The 16867-nt window shown below is 41.7% G+C and overlaps 1 protein-coding gene across 1 annotated transcript in view; it reads left to right on the top strand.

Annotated features, from left to right (window-relative positions):
* Positions 1-11242: 11242 nt before the first annotated feature.
* NPR3 (natriuretic peptide receptor 3) overlaps positions 11243-16867 on the top strand; it is a 37782-nt gene continuing 32157 nt past the window's right edge. Inside the window, exons 1-2 of the mRNA XM_054003092.1 lie at positions 11243-11927; positions 16527-16649. Of these exons, the coding sequence (XP_053859067.1) occupies positions 11243-11927; positions 16527-16649 (808 nt within the window). The remainder of the gene's footprint in view (positions 11928-16526; positions 16650-16867) is intronic.

Genomic DNA, 16867 nt, shown 5'->3' on the forward strand with positions numbered 1-16867 from the left:
TTTTTCGGGTGGAAAAATTACAAGTGCCTAAGAGACAGAACATTGGAAAACTTATAGCTAAATTATGTTAGGCCAAAATGGAACAAAAATGTATACTGATGGTCAAGAGAAAAAGCTATTCTAAAGCAGTTGAGAAACTGTAGAACTGTCTCTTGTGCCAGAAGATGGCAGCAGAGAAACACGCTGATCTGCTGAGACACAAATTCTGCTCAGCTCTTGGCTTTAGGAAGTAGGTTTTATGGCAAAAAGCACAAAACTAAATGAACGTTTTACTGACTTCGCTCTTAAGCAGTGTAATTAATGATGTGCGGATAAATTCAGCCATGGTCTAAGAGTGTAAATTGATTTCAGTGTGCTTTAATGATTATCAGCAATGAATAGATGTTTCTGGTTCATGAGAAGTTTGTTGGGAAAAATGTGGTCAGAAATTTCTAGTGGAATTGCAGGGTTACTTGGCTTATATTTCATTTAGGAAAACTAAAGATCACAATGAAGTCAAAGTGCAAATAAAAATTTAGAGCAATTAATGTAACACATTTACACCATTTACTTGCACCAGCTGCTCGAGGGAAACTATCTGACTTGTAATACAGCACTAGGCTTTCTGTAAAATGTCTGCATTTGTTTATATTTGTGTACATTAAATCAACCCTATTCACTGTAGAGTATTTGCTAATTTCACAAACTCTGAATTAATTTGAAAATAAAATTTTATGAATGCCACCCATTTATGTTGAGGGTTTAAAATATATCATTTAAATTCCAGGTCCAGTGGATTTCCATAAGCCCACTTCAAGCAAAGAGTTATCTCAAAATTAAGAAAACATACAAATATGAGAATCTCATGTTTAAGAACTGAAATACTTTTGTGCAGTTTTCTCTTGTATTAATTTCCCCTGGGCTAATGCAACAAAGGAGTAAACTTTTTAGAAGTCTAGTATAACAGTCTTAGAAATATATAGTTAGAAATTGAAAAATGTGTGAAGATGAATAAAAAAATAAATTTTATATTAAATGTAAATATTTTGAAAATAACTGAAGCCCTGATTAAAACTGGAACGTGTGAAGAAAGTTAAATCTAAGCCTTGACTTTTGATATTACTTCAGTTTCTGGTGACTTCTTATTAAAATACTTCTCTTTTCAGGAGGTCAATCAAAATAACTGGTATTTCACACAAAAAAAGAGACAATTTTGGTTTGGTACTATATCCTTGATAGCTTTGTGTACAGCCACTATCATTTGTAGTCTGGTGGTCTTCATGCACCTAAAGTTTTGCCCAAATACTGGGCTTGTTTCTGCTTTTTCCAGGAGAGATACACGCTTGTGCATGCTAGGGAGAAAATCCTCGCTAACAGCAGAAAACCAGACCTTTTGCAAACTGAAAACACACATCACAGAGAGAGCCTCATCCCACCTCTGTCCCCCAGGATGCAGGTCCTCTCCACTTTCCCCTCTTACCCACTTCATACCTGCAGCAGTGCAGATAATGCATTCAAATTACTCATGGCCAGGCAGGTTTTTTGAGTAAAGAAAAATAAGGGTGTATTTGGTAAAATGTAGGAGACAACCAGTTTCATTGCTCATAGTTACAGGTGCTGAGATCAGAGGTTACACATTCCAGGTGAAACTTCAAACTAGGGTTCACTCCGTGACATCAGATGAGCATCAGACTTCTACTAGGAATCCTTAAGCCTTTTAAAGGAGGGAGATGCTGGGTGATTTTCCCTTCCCCTCCTCCCTGGCTTTTTCTCCCTTCAATAAAACAAGATTTGGCTTTCTGCTTCTTCATAACAAACATACCAATTATAACTCATGTCTCATTTCCCCTGCATCTCAATTTTACCCCTAGTTCACTTGGTTAAATGTTTTAGCATTTAGCATGTGTAGCTGAGCCAGCAATATCTTGTCTCACATCAAAAAAAAGTAGTAGATGTGCATGCATCCAAACAAACTCAGCTCTTTCCTGTGTTCTTTTTGTAGAGCTCAGACATGCCATTTGTTAATCCATTATTAATTGATGTATCTAGGATTAAGATACTTTTCCAAACTCCTACCTTTAGGATGAACTGCCCCTGCTTCACAGTATAATAGCAGATTATTCTATAATCCTATTTTCCAGTAGGATTTGCACTTAAAACTCTTGTTTTTCATTTAAAGCTTTTATTTTGGATACTGATCACAGAAAAAGATGTGCTGTCTGCAGATGTGACTCCCATTCTGGTCTCCATTCTGTCTTACGATTCGGCTGTGAGATGTGGATCCCAAGCCCCTGCCTTCCATTTCCTGTTTGTAGGTTATCAAACAGTGAGGCATCAGTCATTTTACAAGGAAAATAAAATGCTAGCTATTTTGTGTAGTGAGGAGGAGGGATGATAAATTTTGAAAAAAGTTAAAATCCTGTGTCCTTGACTGTCCTTAAATACCATGTTAAAAATCACATGGGTATACTTTTTTTTGCCAAACTTCTGGATCTTGGATGCATCCTTTTTGTAACCAAATTAAAACTAGATTTTACTTTAACTGAGCATCAACAAATTATTGCACTACATAAAACTTTTTTTGTAATATATGTAATTTTCCAGAATACAAACTACTTTATTGTTAACCTTTTGCTCTTACCCCCTGAATTATTATATAATATATAATACATAATATTATATATAACATATAACATAAACATATATCATATATAAGATAGTATATAGTATCTAGTATATAGTATCTAGTATATAGTGTATATATATAATATATATTATATTATTATATTATAATAATATTATTCATTTTAGTGTGCATTTCAGAATTCGAAGTCTGAGAATGTGGGGTTTTACAGATATGTTTGTAATAATGGAATTCCCTTTTTTCTTATAGCTATCACTGATAATTTTTCCTTCAGAATAACATTATCTTTTTCTGTAATGGCAGATCATGGATATATTTATGTAATACCTATACAATTAGAAGATAAATTTTATAATTTCTAAAATTTAAGAAATAACTAGCACAAAAAAAAAACCCAAACCAAACCAACCAACCAACCAAAAACACCAAAAAAAACCCTTTCTGGTACTCTTACCAGAAAATGGACTGATTTTCACATGATTGAGATCGAAGTGTTCCTCCATCTTTGTGGGTGCAGTCCTCCACACCATGGCATGACATGGGACATGGAATAATTTTCTACATAATGCCATTAGAAGCAGGAAATGCTTTATCCAGTAATTTCTCAGGTGCAGTCCATAACCTTTGAATTTCCAGACTCAATTTCTTATTCCAGGCAATATCTGTCATAATCCATAGCACTAGAAATTATCTCCAGATACCAAATGAAAAATGCTTGCTTTATCTTCTCCTAATGCTCCATCTGACAATTTTGGGAGGAAATTGCAGACAACACAGGGAAGTCAGATATTGCATTCTAGGATTTTTTTTTTCTCTTCGACTGTATTTTTCATTGCAGTAATGACCTAATTTTACACATTTCCAGTGAAACTTATTTTATTTGAGAAGTGTGTTCTTGGTTTCTCTTTTTAGTCATGACTCAAATGTTCTGGTGATGTTCTCATTAACATCCCTTTTTAGTGATGTTTCATGAACACAATCCAGTAATTTTGCTTCAATAAAAGAACACATGAAAGCTGATGAAAAGAGGTACATTATAACTATGAATTTTGTCACACTTCTTGTGGCAAGTTATATAAAAGCTTTTTTCTTTGTGTTCTTTTCACTTGAAAGTATTTGGAACATTACTAAAAATAATACTAAACTGGAAAATTATTTCAAAGTTTTATAACTACAGGGATAGAGGACAGAAGGGACTCCATTCTTAGGTGCTGGTCAGAGGAAAAAGATATTCCAAGGGGACATACAAAGTTTAAATTATTCACAATTCACCTAGAAGAATGGGATGGGATGTCTTGGCAATAGCATGGAACAGAAAAACCAACTCATCACTGTCTTTGAAACATTTGCTCCATATGGAAGGACCACAACATATCTTTTCAGTATTTTCTTTCCTAAGCAATCTTAATATTTTAATCTGTCCTAGGAAACATGCTTCCAGATGGTTCTTCCCTTCTCAGCTCTCCAGTCTGTGATTTTCTCAAAGCAATGGCGCTCAAAACAAGCACATATTCCTGTAGAGCAGAGAGGATTATTGCTCAGACCTGACACAGAGCACTTCATTTGATATGACAGCACAGTATTGCTCAGTTGCCTTCAGCTGGTGGCTTTTTAGGAAGAGCAGCTCCATTCCATACTGTGTCTTGTTTTTCTGTACATTTACCTGAACACAAAAGCACTGGGCAGTAGCAAATTGTTCCTTTAATTTCAAACTACCTCTTCAGTTCATTGGTCATAGGTTTTAACATGTACTCTTTCCTCCCTCATTAACAGCTAATGACTTTTTGGGCAAGAACCAAACACAGGGTAAAATCAGGGTAGAACCAGCTTGAAATATCCTTTTAGTTTAACACAGTTTCATTTAATCATGGAAGTGGTCAGTAATTAATGCAGCCTGTATTAATTCAGAGCTTTTTGTTTTAATAAATTCAACTAGCACTTCTCATTGCTCTCATTTGATGTGTCTCCCTGATGTGTCTCCATTAGTTTGGCATGATTCTGGCTCCGTCTTCTTGTGATTCTCCCTCACAAGGAAAGCACTGCATCATTCATTGTACACAGCCCATGCTGCTACTTAAAGCTTTCCTTTCACAAACATCATAGGTTCAATCACTCCTTTAAACAATGGCACAGTTAATATTGACACCAAGGGTTAACCACAAGAGGAGGAAATATAGTAAAATATACAAATTTTCTACATTTATTTGTGTATTTTATCATCTGTATCACCTGAGCTTAATATGCCATCTCAAGCGCAGCTGCCTTGGGATAAGAAAATTGTTATTGCAGTTCACCTGGAGCTGTTTTCTCCACCAGAGATTATCACCCCCTCCAGCCTCTTGGCATTTCTTCATGTGGATCCGCTCCTTAGGCCAGTTTTAGTGACCTAGTTTAGCAGAAACACCTTTTACACTCAAATCAGGCTGACAGAATGAGAGTAAATAGCAATTACACAAGCACTTGTCCTGACATATCTGGAAGGGCAGTAAAGTCTGGCAGCCAAAACCAGCCAGAAAGCCCCATTTGTCACATCAGCTATTGCCAGAATGGGCATGACCTTAAGTCTTTTTTCTTTTTTGCCTTTATTTTTTACTCATGGCAGTCCTATTGATTTTGGCAGTTGTACACAATAACCCAATAGTCCTGCTTCTGCTACAAATTACTTTGGGGTCTTGCACTTCTCTGTCCTGTGTTGGACCTGCTCCCAGCTGCCTTTGAGAAAATTAAATTGGCCAAACACATGTGCCAAAAAAGATCTGTCTGGTGTTAAAAGAAGAACAGTATAACAAGGTTGAAGACAAAAAGAATTAAACCACAATATTTTCTGTCCCTTTTTAATGTGAAAACTGTTGGAAAAATTTAAGAGGAAAAGGAAAGTGAAGAATTGCTTACTTCTTCAGAAAGATGTCTAATTCCTGCTAACATTTCCACCACTGCATGTGTTTGCTCTTTCTGTCTGCTTTGGCAGCAAAAGACATAAGGAATTTTTTTTTTTTTTACAAGGAATGTTTATGTCCTTTTGACCTTAGTCTACAAGTGTACATACAGGAGAATGAGTTAAATATTTTCAAGGAGGTTTTTTTTGTCTGTGTGTGTGTGATAAAAGCACTTATGCTGTCAGAAAGAGCAAAATATAAAACCAATGGAAAGAACAAGCAGGTTCTTAAGAAATACATGACAAACTGCACATAAAGAATATATCACTTTCCAGAGGTCTCTGTTATCAGTGTGCAAATAGAAGCCACACTTCCAAAAGGTCTTTCTCTCTCTGCATAGAGCATGAGGACACCTCAATTTCCTCCTGCTCTTGTGACAGAAATATGCACTGCTGAGTTCCTGCCTTTTAGCAGGAGCTAGAACTTGTGAAGCACTGTTCGTTTTATTTTTTGAGCCCTTATCCATCTTGGTATAATAAATTATATTACCTGATGTGTGAAATGGCCAGTTTGCCATTAATTATAAGGTCTCCTTTTTTTATTTGCTTTGTTGTATCTCTTTATTGACTGTTGGCATCCCACTCTGCTCTGTACTTTGTCTTCCTCCATCAACTCATCTGTTCCTGGAGCTTTTGTCCTCACTCAGTAATCTCATTTGTTCCCATTCCTGTGTGATGACATATGACAACTGTGTATTCCACCAAGTCCATACATTAATTTTTTTTAACCACATTAGTGCTTTAATAAACTGGAAATTGCAGAACTAATGAAGCACAAGTTTATTTAATATAATTTATTTTTATTTAATTAAATATTTAAAATATTTTTGTATCAGCTCAGTGGAATAACATCTGCCAATAGTATTAAAAATGTTTTTTCCATGCATTCCCTGTAATTTAATCATTAACTAACATGCAAGAGAAAAGACATACGGAGATCTCAGTACTAATTTCCACTAAGGAGTTCCTGTCTCATCTCTGGCATCTTGCTGCTGTTGTTTCAGATCTCTTGCTCTGCTGTGCCAACACAACCACAAACCATATCAATGAGCTGATTTAGTTAGAAAAATAATCCACATTTTGCCTTAGAATATTTCTAAAGATCAATCAGTTCCTGGGACGATATTATTGTGTAAACTGACACATCCTGCAGGGCTGAATATCCAGACAAAACATAGATGTCTGGTTTCTTTATGCTGTGAGACTTCTGTTCCTCTTTTATGGGAATACATGTGAAAGTGGACTTTGGAATAGTTCCTGTCTTGAGATTACACATAACAGCAATGCAGCTACTTGGTTGTCCGAGGTCTGGGATGTCTGATCCCAACTCTCTTTTTGAGGGACACTCTGATAGTATTCCTAACTATTTTTTACAAGCAATATGAGTACATATTGTAGGGTTACTAGATCTTAAGCAGAAAAGATCTTTGCTCTCCAAAACCTTTAAAATCCTCTGGACAGAAATGCCATTATATTGGTAAGGTACAGCTGGTGTTTGTATTTCGCCACTCATTCTTTATGTCAAACTATGATACAACTGTTTGATGGAGGCAGATGCACATGAGGAAAAAGGTGGCCACTATCCTGTGCACTCCAGTGACCATCCAGTGCTAACTTAAGACATGGAAATGAAAACAAAAGTGAAAATCACAGGAACAACTTGGATCCAAACCAATTTATTTTAGTTAGACCCTCCTAATTTAGTTTAGTTAGCAAAAAATATCTGTTCTATACCCAAGCATTATTATACCCAGATATTGTCTCTAAATACAGAAATTGGTTGCCTAAACAAAGTGAGTATTTTCTAACATAGTCCCGTCAGAAAAGGAAAGTGAGTTTAGCAGAGACCCAGTATGACTCAAGGTAATGTATAAGGTTACACTGTTAAAAAGAATGCAATAGTTGCATTTTTAATATTTCTATCCTTACTACAAGTACTTGCAAAATAGGTAGTGTAGGTATACTTTTTTAAACTGAAAATAATTGCAAAGACATCTTTCTTAAAAATAAAAGTTACCTGGAAGGTTGTGATGTCAAATTCTCACCATTATGTTCTTTCATACGCTTCAGTGGAAACACAACTCTTCTGTAAAACATTAATGCAACTAGTCTTTGCTGTGTATAAAGCTGCATTTTTCCCATGTTGCATGTTGTCAGGAGTGTCAGGCTGCAGAAAAGAAGTATTGTTCCTCCTTAAACATTCATGACAAGAAGTTTATTATTTATGGAACAGAAAAGAATGGGGGCCAGTGTTTTTCATCCTAGCATCTCATTCATAAAATGAAAATGACATCTACCTGCCTGCCTTTACTTTCTGCTGTAAGTGGACGCTGTTGAGATAGCAACAGCAGCAATGTGTTATTACTATGCATGTGTGTATATATATATCTGTATGTATATACATCTATGTTTTGTGTGCACTTTTGTGACCTTGCAGTTCTTGTATCTCCACAAAAGTTGGTGTCACTTACAAGAAAAAAAAATTCACATTTCCATCTGTTTTTTTTAGCATCAGATTTGCTCAACTTGGGTATTCATGCTGCAGTATTTTCACCTCAAAACCATGTTGATTTTTTACATAACAGAAGTATATGAAGGTAAGGTCACAGAACACAGAAAGAGACACAAGATAGATCATGATACATTCAGAAATCCTTCAGATGTGTTCCAAAAGAGTACAGATTCCTTAAAATAAGAAGATAATTCAAGATTTCTTGGAAAACAGGGAAAGAGTTTGCAAATATGAGTGGCAGGATATATTTGCAGTACAGGCGTTTCATCTTTTCAGCCTGTAGGTGGGACTGTGTTTTCAGCGAACCCATCTATGAAAAAAATTCTGAATTGGCATCAGGCAGCTCAGGCTGCTGCTAATGCTAGCTGGAGCGAGTCAAGTGATTCTTGACTTGTATTTGAGTTATTTCTGGGGAGAAAATAGCCTGTGTCCGAAATTACTTTAGTTCTTAATGGGCTATTCTGAAATCTCTGTTCTCACTGCAGTCTGCGGGCATTCTGCCTGCTACAAATCTGCAGCTGCAGATTTGTTCCTATTAAAAAGCATTTATGTAGCTTAAAAAAATAATGTCTGTGGAGAAATGTTGAATTTATAGCTATGGAAAATACTGTAAGTGAACTGATGATGGTGTAGTAAGTGACATTTTGAATTGGGATTAACAAGTAAATTCTCATACTTAACTTCTTGGCTCAGAAAAAATAAGTCCATCACAGGCTGGGATTCTTCTTTACAAAAACACTTAGGGTAAAGGGGAACAGAAATGTTTATAGCACTCTAGGCCCACAGAGACACTGATTCCCATAACATTGAATGCAGTTTCTCAGGTGAGCAAGAACCACATTCTGTGGGCCAAATGTTTTTATGAAAACATTGAAATTGGACTCTGACACTACTACTGTTACACAGTACTGGCTTGATAACTTTTGTTTCTTGTTTTGCCTCATGCTGGCCCTGCTTCTCCCACTCTTATTCCTTCCCAGCAGTACTTTACCTCACAAGGAGCAGCCCATGTAAAGGGACAGCAGTCCTGTGATTTATGGGGTTACTATCTCTTCTGTTGTGTTTACACAGCTTACGCTGAAATAAGACAGCTAGGAGAGTATGGAGCTCACATGTAAAATGAAAAAGATATTCTGCTAGGGGAAGTAGGAAATCAAGAGAGAACCAACCAGATTTTAGTGCTGTAAACACATCTGTTGGGTCACCATAAAGCAAAGACTACAAAGATCAGCATTTCAAAATGTGTCTTAAGAAAATGTTTTTGCAAGCTTTGTGGTAAAGATGGCTGGCGCATTGTATATTGTACCATTCTGTTTAATCTCCTCTATGTTACACAGAGTCATTTACGACAAAAAATGCCTGACATAACTTACAGCACAAGAACACACAAAACCAGCTTCACCAGGGTGGATGTTTATGTAATCTTCAATATTACTCTGAAGTTTGATTTAGTAATCAAATAAAACTACGAGAGGCACATTTCTCAGAGACACTACCCATCTTTGAATTTCTGAGCTTCTTTATTTTACCGAGCCTTGTTAGATAAATGTTGACGATTATTTTTGTACATCATGTTATCTGCTGTATTCATTCCACTTCTCAGTTGTAATTGCACAAGCACTTTGAGCTTTCTTTTTTTAATTAAGGCATCTTAAAGGTGAGCAGATGGTCACCACAGGAGTGCAGGTTTCCCATTCACAGCCTGCATAGCGAAGGCAGCAACAAAAGTTCAGTTTACACATACTGCCCTGACAACGACCTCTGTGCTGAATTAAACAAACCCCTTCTGTAAAGCCAGGAGCAGTTCTCTCCCCTTTTGAACACAAACCTAGCACTCTCTAGCAACCATAAAACATCAAACTGTGCAGCCCTGCTCTGGCTTTCAGAATGCGTGCTGCTGCAGGGCACACAAAGCTCCATAGAGAGCCATCCTTTAGGATGTTGCAGTCAGAAAGCATCAGGTGTTCCAAAGCCTCTTTCACAAAACATCTTGCACATTTCACATCACTTTATTCCAGAAAAGGCTAACAAAATCTGAAGCATAGTAGTTTTAGGCCAGTGAGTAGAACTGAACAGGGATGCTCTTATGTCTAGGCAGTGTTGTCCCAGTAATTCCAAAAGTTCTTTTTTTTCCCAGTAAAATTATCTCAGACCTCTCCTTCACTGGGGTTAAACTTTGTTGCTTGGGGCATGAAACTCTGTCTCTCAACTCTGTGGGAAATGACAAAGCCCGGCATGCAGACCTTCTTCGCACGGGGTGCTCAGAAAGATTCCAAAGGGACACATGTAGGGGACACAGGTAGGAGCCACAGATCCACTGTCAACTTCCCCGCAGGCTTATGCTGTGCATGGGCACCTTTCCCGGTGAGGAGATGGGAGCAGGGCAGCCCTGCTTGTGTCCTGCCGCAGCGCCCGCCAGGCTGCCGTCTGCATCCCCTGGCGCTGGTGCTGCAAGCCCTCCTTCCCGAAATCCCACAGCCTTGCCGAGCGCCGAATCCCTGAGCCCTCGGGGTGCTTCAAAAGGCTTCCTTATGCAGTAAAAGACAGCTTAAGCAGGCTGGAACAACCCCCAAAAAGTATTTAAGAAAAAAATGGAAGTGCAATGGGATCCTTTACTCCCCGGGCCCTTGTGCGGAGACTCGCTTGGCAAGGGAGGGCAGCAGCCGAGCAGGAAGGTAGGCGAAACACACACATCAATGTTCGATGTATGCGATAAGGACAACCCCCGCTCGCCCGCGGAGGTGTGCGGGGCGGGAAGGCCGCAGGGAGAGGGCGGGCGAGAGGGCCGCAGGGAGGGGGCGGGCGGGAGGGAGCGCCTGAGCCGGCTCCTCCCTGCGCACAAACCCGGCCGCGCCGCGCCGGGCGTGCGGAGGCGCCGCCGCCGTTCCCGCGTTACTTAAGCGGGGAGGGCGCAGCCTGGCAGCCCCGCGGGGATCCGGCGTGGGGGGGGGGGGGGAAAGTGAGCACAGTAGTAGTCGTCCATCTATAAGAGAACGAGAAAAGCAGAGCCAAGATGCTCCGTCCGTGACCCGCCAGCGGGGTGGGGAGGGGCAGGTTGTGAATCCGCCAAACACCTGAGAAATAAAGCACGACCGAACAATTTCGAGGCGGGCGGGGAAGTGGGGGGCGAAAAGTTTGCCGGAGCTCGGGCGCCTCCGGGGGGGCGGGCGCGATGCCGCCCTGGCTGCTCGGCAGCCTCTGCTGCGTGCTGGCGGCGCGGGCGGCGCTGGGCGAGGAGGAGGAGGAGAAGCTGATCCGAGTGCTGGTGCTGCTGCCGCAGGACGACGCCTACCTCTTCTCGCTGAGGCGGGTGCGGCCAGCCATCGAGTACGCGGTGCGGAGCCTGCGGGAGAGCGGCGCGGGTCTGCCGCCCGGCTACGCCTTCCAGCTCACTTACGAGGACTCGGCGTGCGGCAACCGCGCCCTGTTCAGCCTGGTGGACATGGTGGCCCTGCAGCGCCGCCGCCCCGACCTGCTGCTGGGGCCGGTGTGCGAGTACGCGGCGGCGCCGGTGGCGCGGCTGGCCGCGCACTGGAACGTGCCGATGCTGTCGGCGGGCGCGCTGGCCGCCGGCTTCGGCGCCAAGGGCGGCGAGTACTCGCACCTCACCCGCGTCGCGCCCGCCTACGCCAAGATGGGAGAGATGCTGCTGGCCCTTTTCCGCCACCACCAGTGGAACCGCGCCACGCTGCTTTACAGCGACAGCAACCCCGAGCGCAGCTGCTACTTCGCCATGGAGGGCGTCCATGTGGTCTTCCAGGAGGAGGCTTTCCACATGGCCGTGCACAGCTTCGACGAGACCAGCCGGCACCTCGACATCGACGACGTCGTCCGCGCCCTTCAGACAGGAGAGAGGGGTGAGTGGCGGCGGAGTGCCGGGCAGGGCTCCTCCATGGCGTTCGGTGGCGGCTGAGGCGGTGGGAATCCCGCGGAGGGAAGGACCTGCGGGAGGGGAAAAGTCACGGCTCGTCCCCACCCGTGGGGAAACCCACTGCGGTGCTGCCACGGCAGCCCCGGGCCAAGCATACTCCAACGGATGGGAACGGCAGGCCGGGGTGAAAGCTCTGCCCACAGAGCTTGAGTTTTGCCTCCCGACGGCGTAGAGAGCGGTTTGCCCTCTGGGACCACCTTAGGAGGGCTTTGTGGCATGGTAAGAAATCAGTTTTCTGCTGGCGGTCTGGTTTACCCAAAATTATCCACGTCTGCAGGGCAGCAAATCTGTTGCTTACTCTCTGATATTTTTGCAGAGACACTGTTCAGGGACTAAACAAAGATGTTTTCCTCTCACCCCACTGTGCCTTGCAGCGAGAGACTTCTGCCATTGGGAGCTCCGTCGACTACCTCATAAATAACAGATGCTTTTAGGGGAAATGGCAATTTCAGGGGATGTGTGCATGTGAAACACCTGAATGCATGCCATGATATTGTCACCAACAGATAACAAGACACAGTGGGGATAAATGGCTTGTAAAACATCTGGGACAGTCATGTCTGGGCTGGATGAACTGACTTTGCATCATGGAGCAGCAAAGCAAAGTGCTTTGGAACGTGCAGATTTGTAGTTAGATTGCTTTAAAGTGCGATCTAGCAATGTGTGGCTGTATGAGCTTATCAGAAACACTTTTTCTATTAGAGGGTTTTGCATGACTTTCTGGGGAAGCCACAGGCTTCCCCAGTAAGTCATGCAAATGCAAAAAGAAAATATGTAATCCAGAAGTGAACTGTAGGGTGAAGTTAAAGTCCTTAGGTATTTTCCAAGAAAGCCATGGATGTACAAAGCCCTTTGTACAATTCTTACATATCTTGTTGTAGAGTGTTAAAATAACACCAGAATTGGACAGATAAAGATCATGCTGTGTGTGGCAGGCAGAACTGGTATTATGGTGCTATAGGCTGTGGATGGAGCAGCCTTGCACTGCTGATGTTAAGCTGCTGTGAAATCATTAACATGCCGGACTGTGTGAGATAACTGAGGTCTGACAGCATAGGGCTTTTAATTCCCTATTCACTGAGGCAGGTGCTTTAAATAGAGCTTTCCTTTTAAGTATCATTTGGGGAAATATAATGAATGGAGAGAAATAAATGTGTCAGTGCTGGAGGAAACCACAGTGTGGGGAAAGATGCTTGTCAAATGTGTGTGTGTGTGGCTTTCCTGATGCTGAGAGCATTGCAGCATGCTTACAGCAGGAAAAGACAAGTGTTCACCCCAGCCCCACTCTTCACACCATGCTGACAGTCCAGGAAGAGAGCTTGCTTTCAGCCTGGTCTGAAATGCTTTGCTGAGCTGCAACATTTGATCTTTCACAATTCTTACAACTTGCAAATGACTGAACAGAAGCAGTCCTCTTCTTTCTCCCCATTGTACCCTGTGGGGTCCCTCCTTCCATCTCACCTCTTTATTTGTTCTCTGACTCCTGCCACTCAAGTGGGGCCCTCCAGCTTCCACTTGTGCCTTTCCGACCTTAAAGACTGACTGCAGGACTCACCTGGCAGATTCTTTGGCCCTGCTGCTCATGGCATGTTTCAGGTTACCACAATATTTTAAGAGTTCTACACCATGTGGAGGGTGCACCAGATGAGGTCTGAAGATCAGTAAAAGTCTTTATATGTTCTGGGGATTCACTGGAGATCCCCCAGCAGGACTTGTGGGCAGCAGCACACTGTCCAGAGCACTTTCTAGAAATATTTTTGCTTGGTTGGTTTCTGTTTTTTAATGACTCCTGTGTCACACGTGCTGTGACGCTGTCCTTGGATCTAAATCCTCACCTTCTCTAGCTTTCAAAGACTGCTACTGTTTGGTTCCCACCTGACTGGTCAGCCTTCACTGAGCTCCCTGACTGGGAGTGGACTTTCAAGCAGATACAGGATTCTTGCTTGAAACTCTCCCAGACCTGGGACAAAAACTGCCCCGCTAGCTGTCCTGTGGGGACAGCTGTCCTGTCCTGCTAGCAGGACAGAGGCTGGCTTCAGGGGTTAGGTTGCTGCTGACTGGGGGTTTGCACTGACCTCTCAGATGCCTGGGAGGAAGAGGCACACTCAGCCGTTCACCCCTGTGCACCAGGGACTGCATGTTCAGTCCCTGGAGCCATGTGAAATGACTGAAGTCTTGGAGCCACAAAAAATAATGATGAAAATTGATAATTAAAGTTATGTATTTGTCTACAATTAGTTTGATTAGTAGTTCAGGCTTCCTTATAGGCTCAGGTAAGCCTGCTGCAGAGTTCATGTTGAAGGCTCAGGTTTACTGTAAGGTTCACAAATGCAGGCCTGTGCTTAATGTATAAGCATGTAGTTCAGGGGATGTGTGTAGCAAAGGGAACGCTTATTCCTTTAAACTGGAATTAAACTCTAAAGTATTTTCAGGATGAGTCAATAATCCTAGTCAATAAATTCAGTATATTAGTATTAGAATTACTGTGGTCTGTGTGTATTATGGAAGAGGGAGAACATTTTGTATGGGTTTGCACATACACATTTGTACGTACACAATGGTAAGGTACAGATGCAGATTAAATATATAATTTACAGTTTTGGAAGATGGTGAGAAACGTATCTATAGCTTATTCGCTTCAGAATCTTCAAATATGTAATCTTTACTTTCCTGCTGGGTTAGTAACCCCTTCCAAACAGTTAATATTACTTCCCTTACATTCCTTTAGAGGCTTACAAAATATGATTTAATGTATGTTAAAGTAGTTCCCCACACACTCTCTTTTATTCCTTTTGCTCAATGTCTTTTATTAGTATGGTGGGAATCCCTTTGATTCCATCTGCAGATTACAGTTTTATGATAGAAGTGAATTACAAAGGCAGAGTCAAGGAAGAATTGGGAGGGCAGCAAGGAAACATTTCAAAAGGAAATCTCTCACCTATACTGAAATTAAGAACAGTGAGACAAATTCATTCCTGACGTGCATCTGGAAAATATTTGGTCCAAATTTTGTTGTAAGAAAATTTTTTTCTTGTTCATTTTCCTTCATGCTAATATACTTAACAATGGTCATGAAATATGTCTTGCTCTGTTGCGCTGGAAATTATTGTATTACTCTGCCATAATCAGTAGGACAGAGTTATGCATGGTATAATTCTCCTGAAGCATGGGGTTGTACTGAATATGACTCACCCCAGCAGCACATATGGAGGTTTATGCCTGTGATGGCATCCAACCAGAAAGGCTATGGGAGAAGTTTCATTGTGTGCGAAAAGATTTGGCCTGTTTGGCGTTTTCATTTCTTACAATAGAAAACACTTCCACCCAGAAGAGCCAAATGTGGTTTTGATTCATTTTTATTGTTGAGTTGAAAATATTTGTGTACATTATTGTAGCTTTTGAGTCCTGCCATGTGTGGTGGCATTCTTGGAAATGTGCGTGCAGTTAGTTTTGAATCACCGTTCTGACAGGATCTCTTATGCATCTGCTGTAGGATACAGTCCTGAAGCACACACTGATAAAATACTTTGCTCCTCCCTCTGATATCAGGATCTTCATACCTGTAGCCTTGAAAACCGATGTAAAAGCTTACAGTGTAACTTGCTCTGTGTGGGAGTTTTCTCCGCATTGTTGAAGACCTCACATGTTGGGATTCTCCTTTCCTTTTGCAGAAGGAAGGAATAGCAAGGGCAGTAGTCCTCCTGCCCATCATATTTGGGAAGAGACCTAGCAACCACAATCATCACAGTGGGGGCCATGGTGCCCACACAGGGCACACTTGTAGGTCTCATCATAGCAGCAGAGCCTCTGCTTAGCTATTGGCCCATGATGAATGGGGCTCTGTGATGTTTGTACCCACCTTTAATCTTCATGCTTATGAAGTGGTCCTTGGTTTTCCCATTTATTAACATTAGGCATCCCATCACAGGTTGTTGCCTAGGCTTATTGCATGGTCTCTGGAGAGGAAGTCATGTTCTGGAAAGATTCATACCACTGTCCCTGCTGCATAAGGGTTACTCTCCTGTAAGTGCAGAGAGGCAGCAAAATCTAGGACAGGCACCTAAATGTTAGGTAGCTGAGGTGTAGGCAAGTACAGTCTACATCAAACTGTTTAATAGAATGGAAATTGAAATGGTAAGGTCATGGTATCTCCATCTTTGTCTTATGTCTGCTTAGAAATAACAGCAGAAGCTTGTGATTGTGGTCTAGTCTACAAATACATGTAGCTAAAGAAATTTGGAGCCAGAACTTTTACCCCTTTCTGCAGGGGTGAAAACCCAGATTACACAGAGGCTCTATTTAATTATCTTCAGAGGAGACAAGAAAAGAGGAAGCCTTTCTGTGTTCATTACCTGTCTTGTCAGCTCTTTGGGAAATCAGCTTTGTTTGCAATCTGTGTTCTCATGTTTGTTGCAAAACAGTGAGGACAGCTGGGATCATTGGCTCTGGCAGTATTCTTGCTTCACAGCCTGTTCTCTGAAGTTCTTGAGCTATCTTCTTATCTATATTTCTCATTTTCTTCCAGTTGTAATCATGTGTGCCAGTGGTGACACTATCAGGAACATCATGTTGGCTGCTCATCGGCAAGGAATGACCAACGGGGACTATGCTTTCTTCAACATTGAACTCTTCAACAGCTCATCATATGGTAATGTTTTTCTTGCCCAAGTGTGTTGCAAAGTCTTTTGTAAGCTTGGTAGTATTTTTAGATTTGTTAGCCTCAAAACACGCAGCACTGAGTCCCAGAAAACACCACTGTCTCTCCCTGTTGTTGCAGTTATCTTCCACTTGGGCTATGGTGTTGTAGGAAATAAAACAGACCTTGTGGCTATAGTTGCTACTGGGTAACAAGATGCCAAATATGCT

Source organism: Vidua macroura, chromosome Z (genome assembly GCF_024509145.1).
Source record: "Vidua macroura isolate BioBank_ID:100142 chromosome Z, ASM2450914v1, whole genome shotgun sequence".
Taxonomy (NCBI): domain Eukaryota; kingdom Metazoa; phylum Chordata; class Aves; order Passeriformes; family Viduidae; genus Vidua; species Vidua macroura.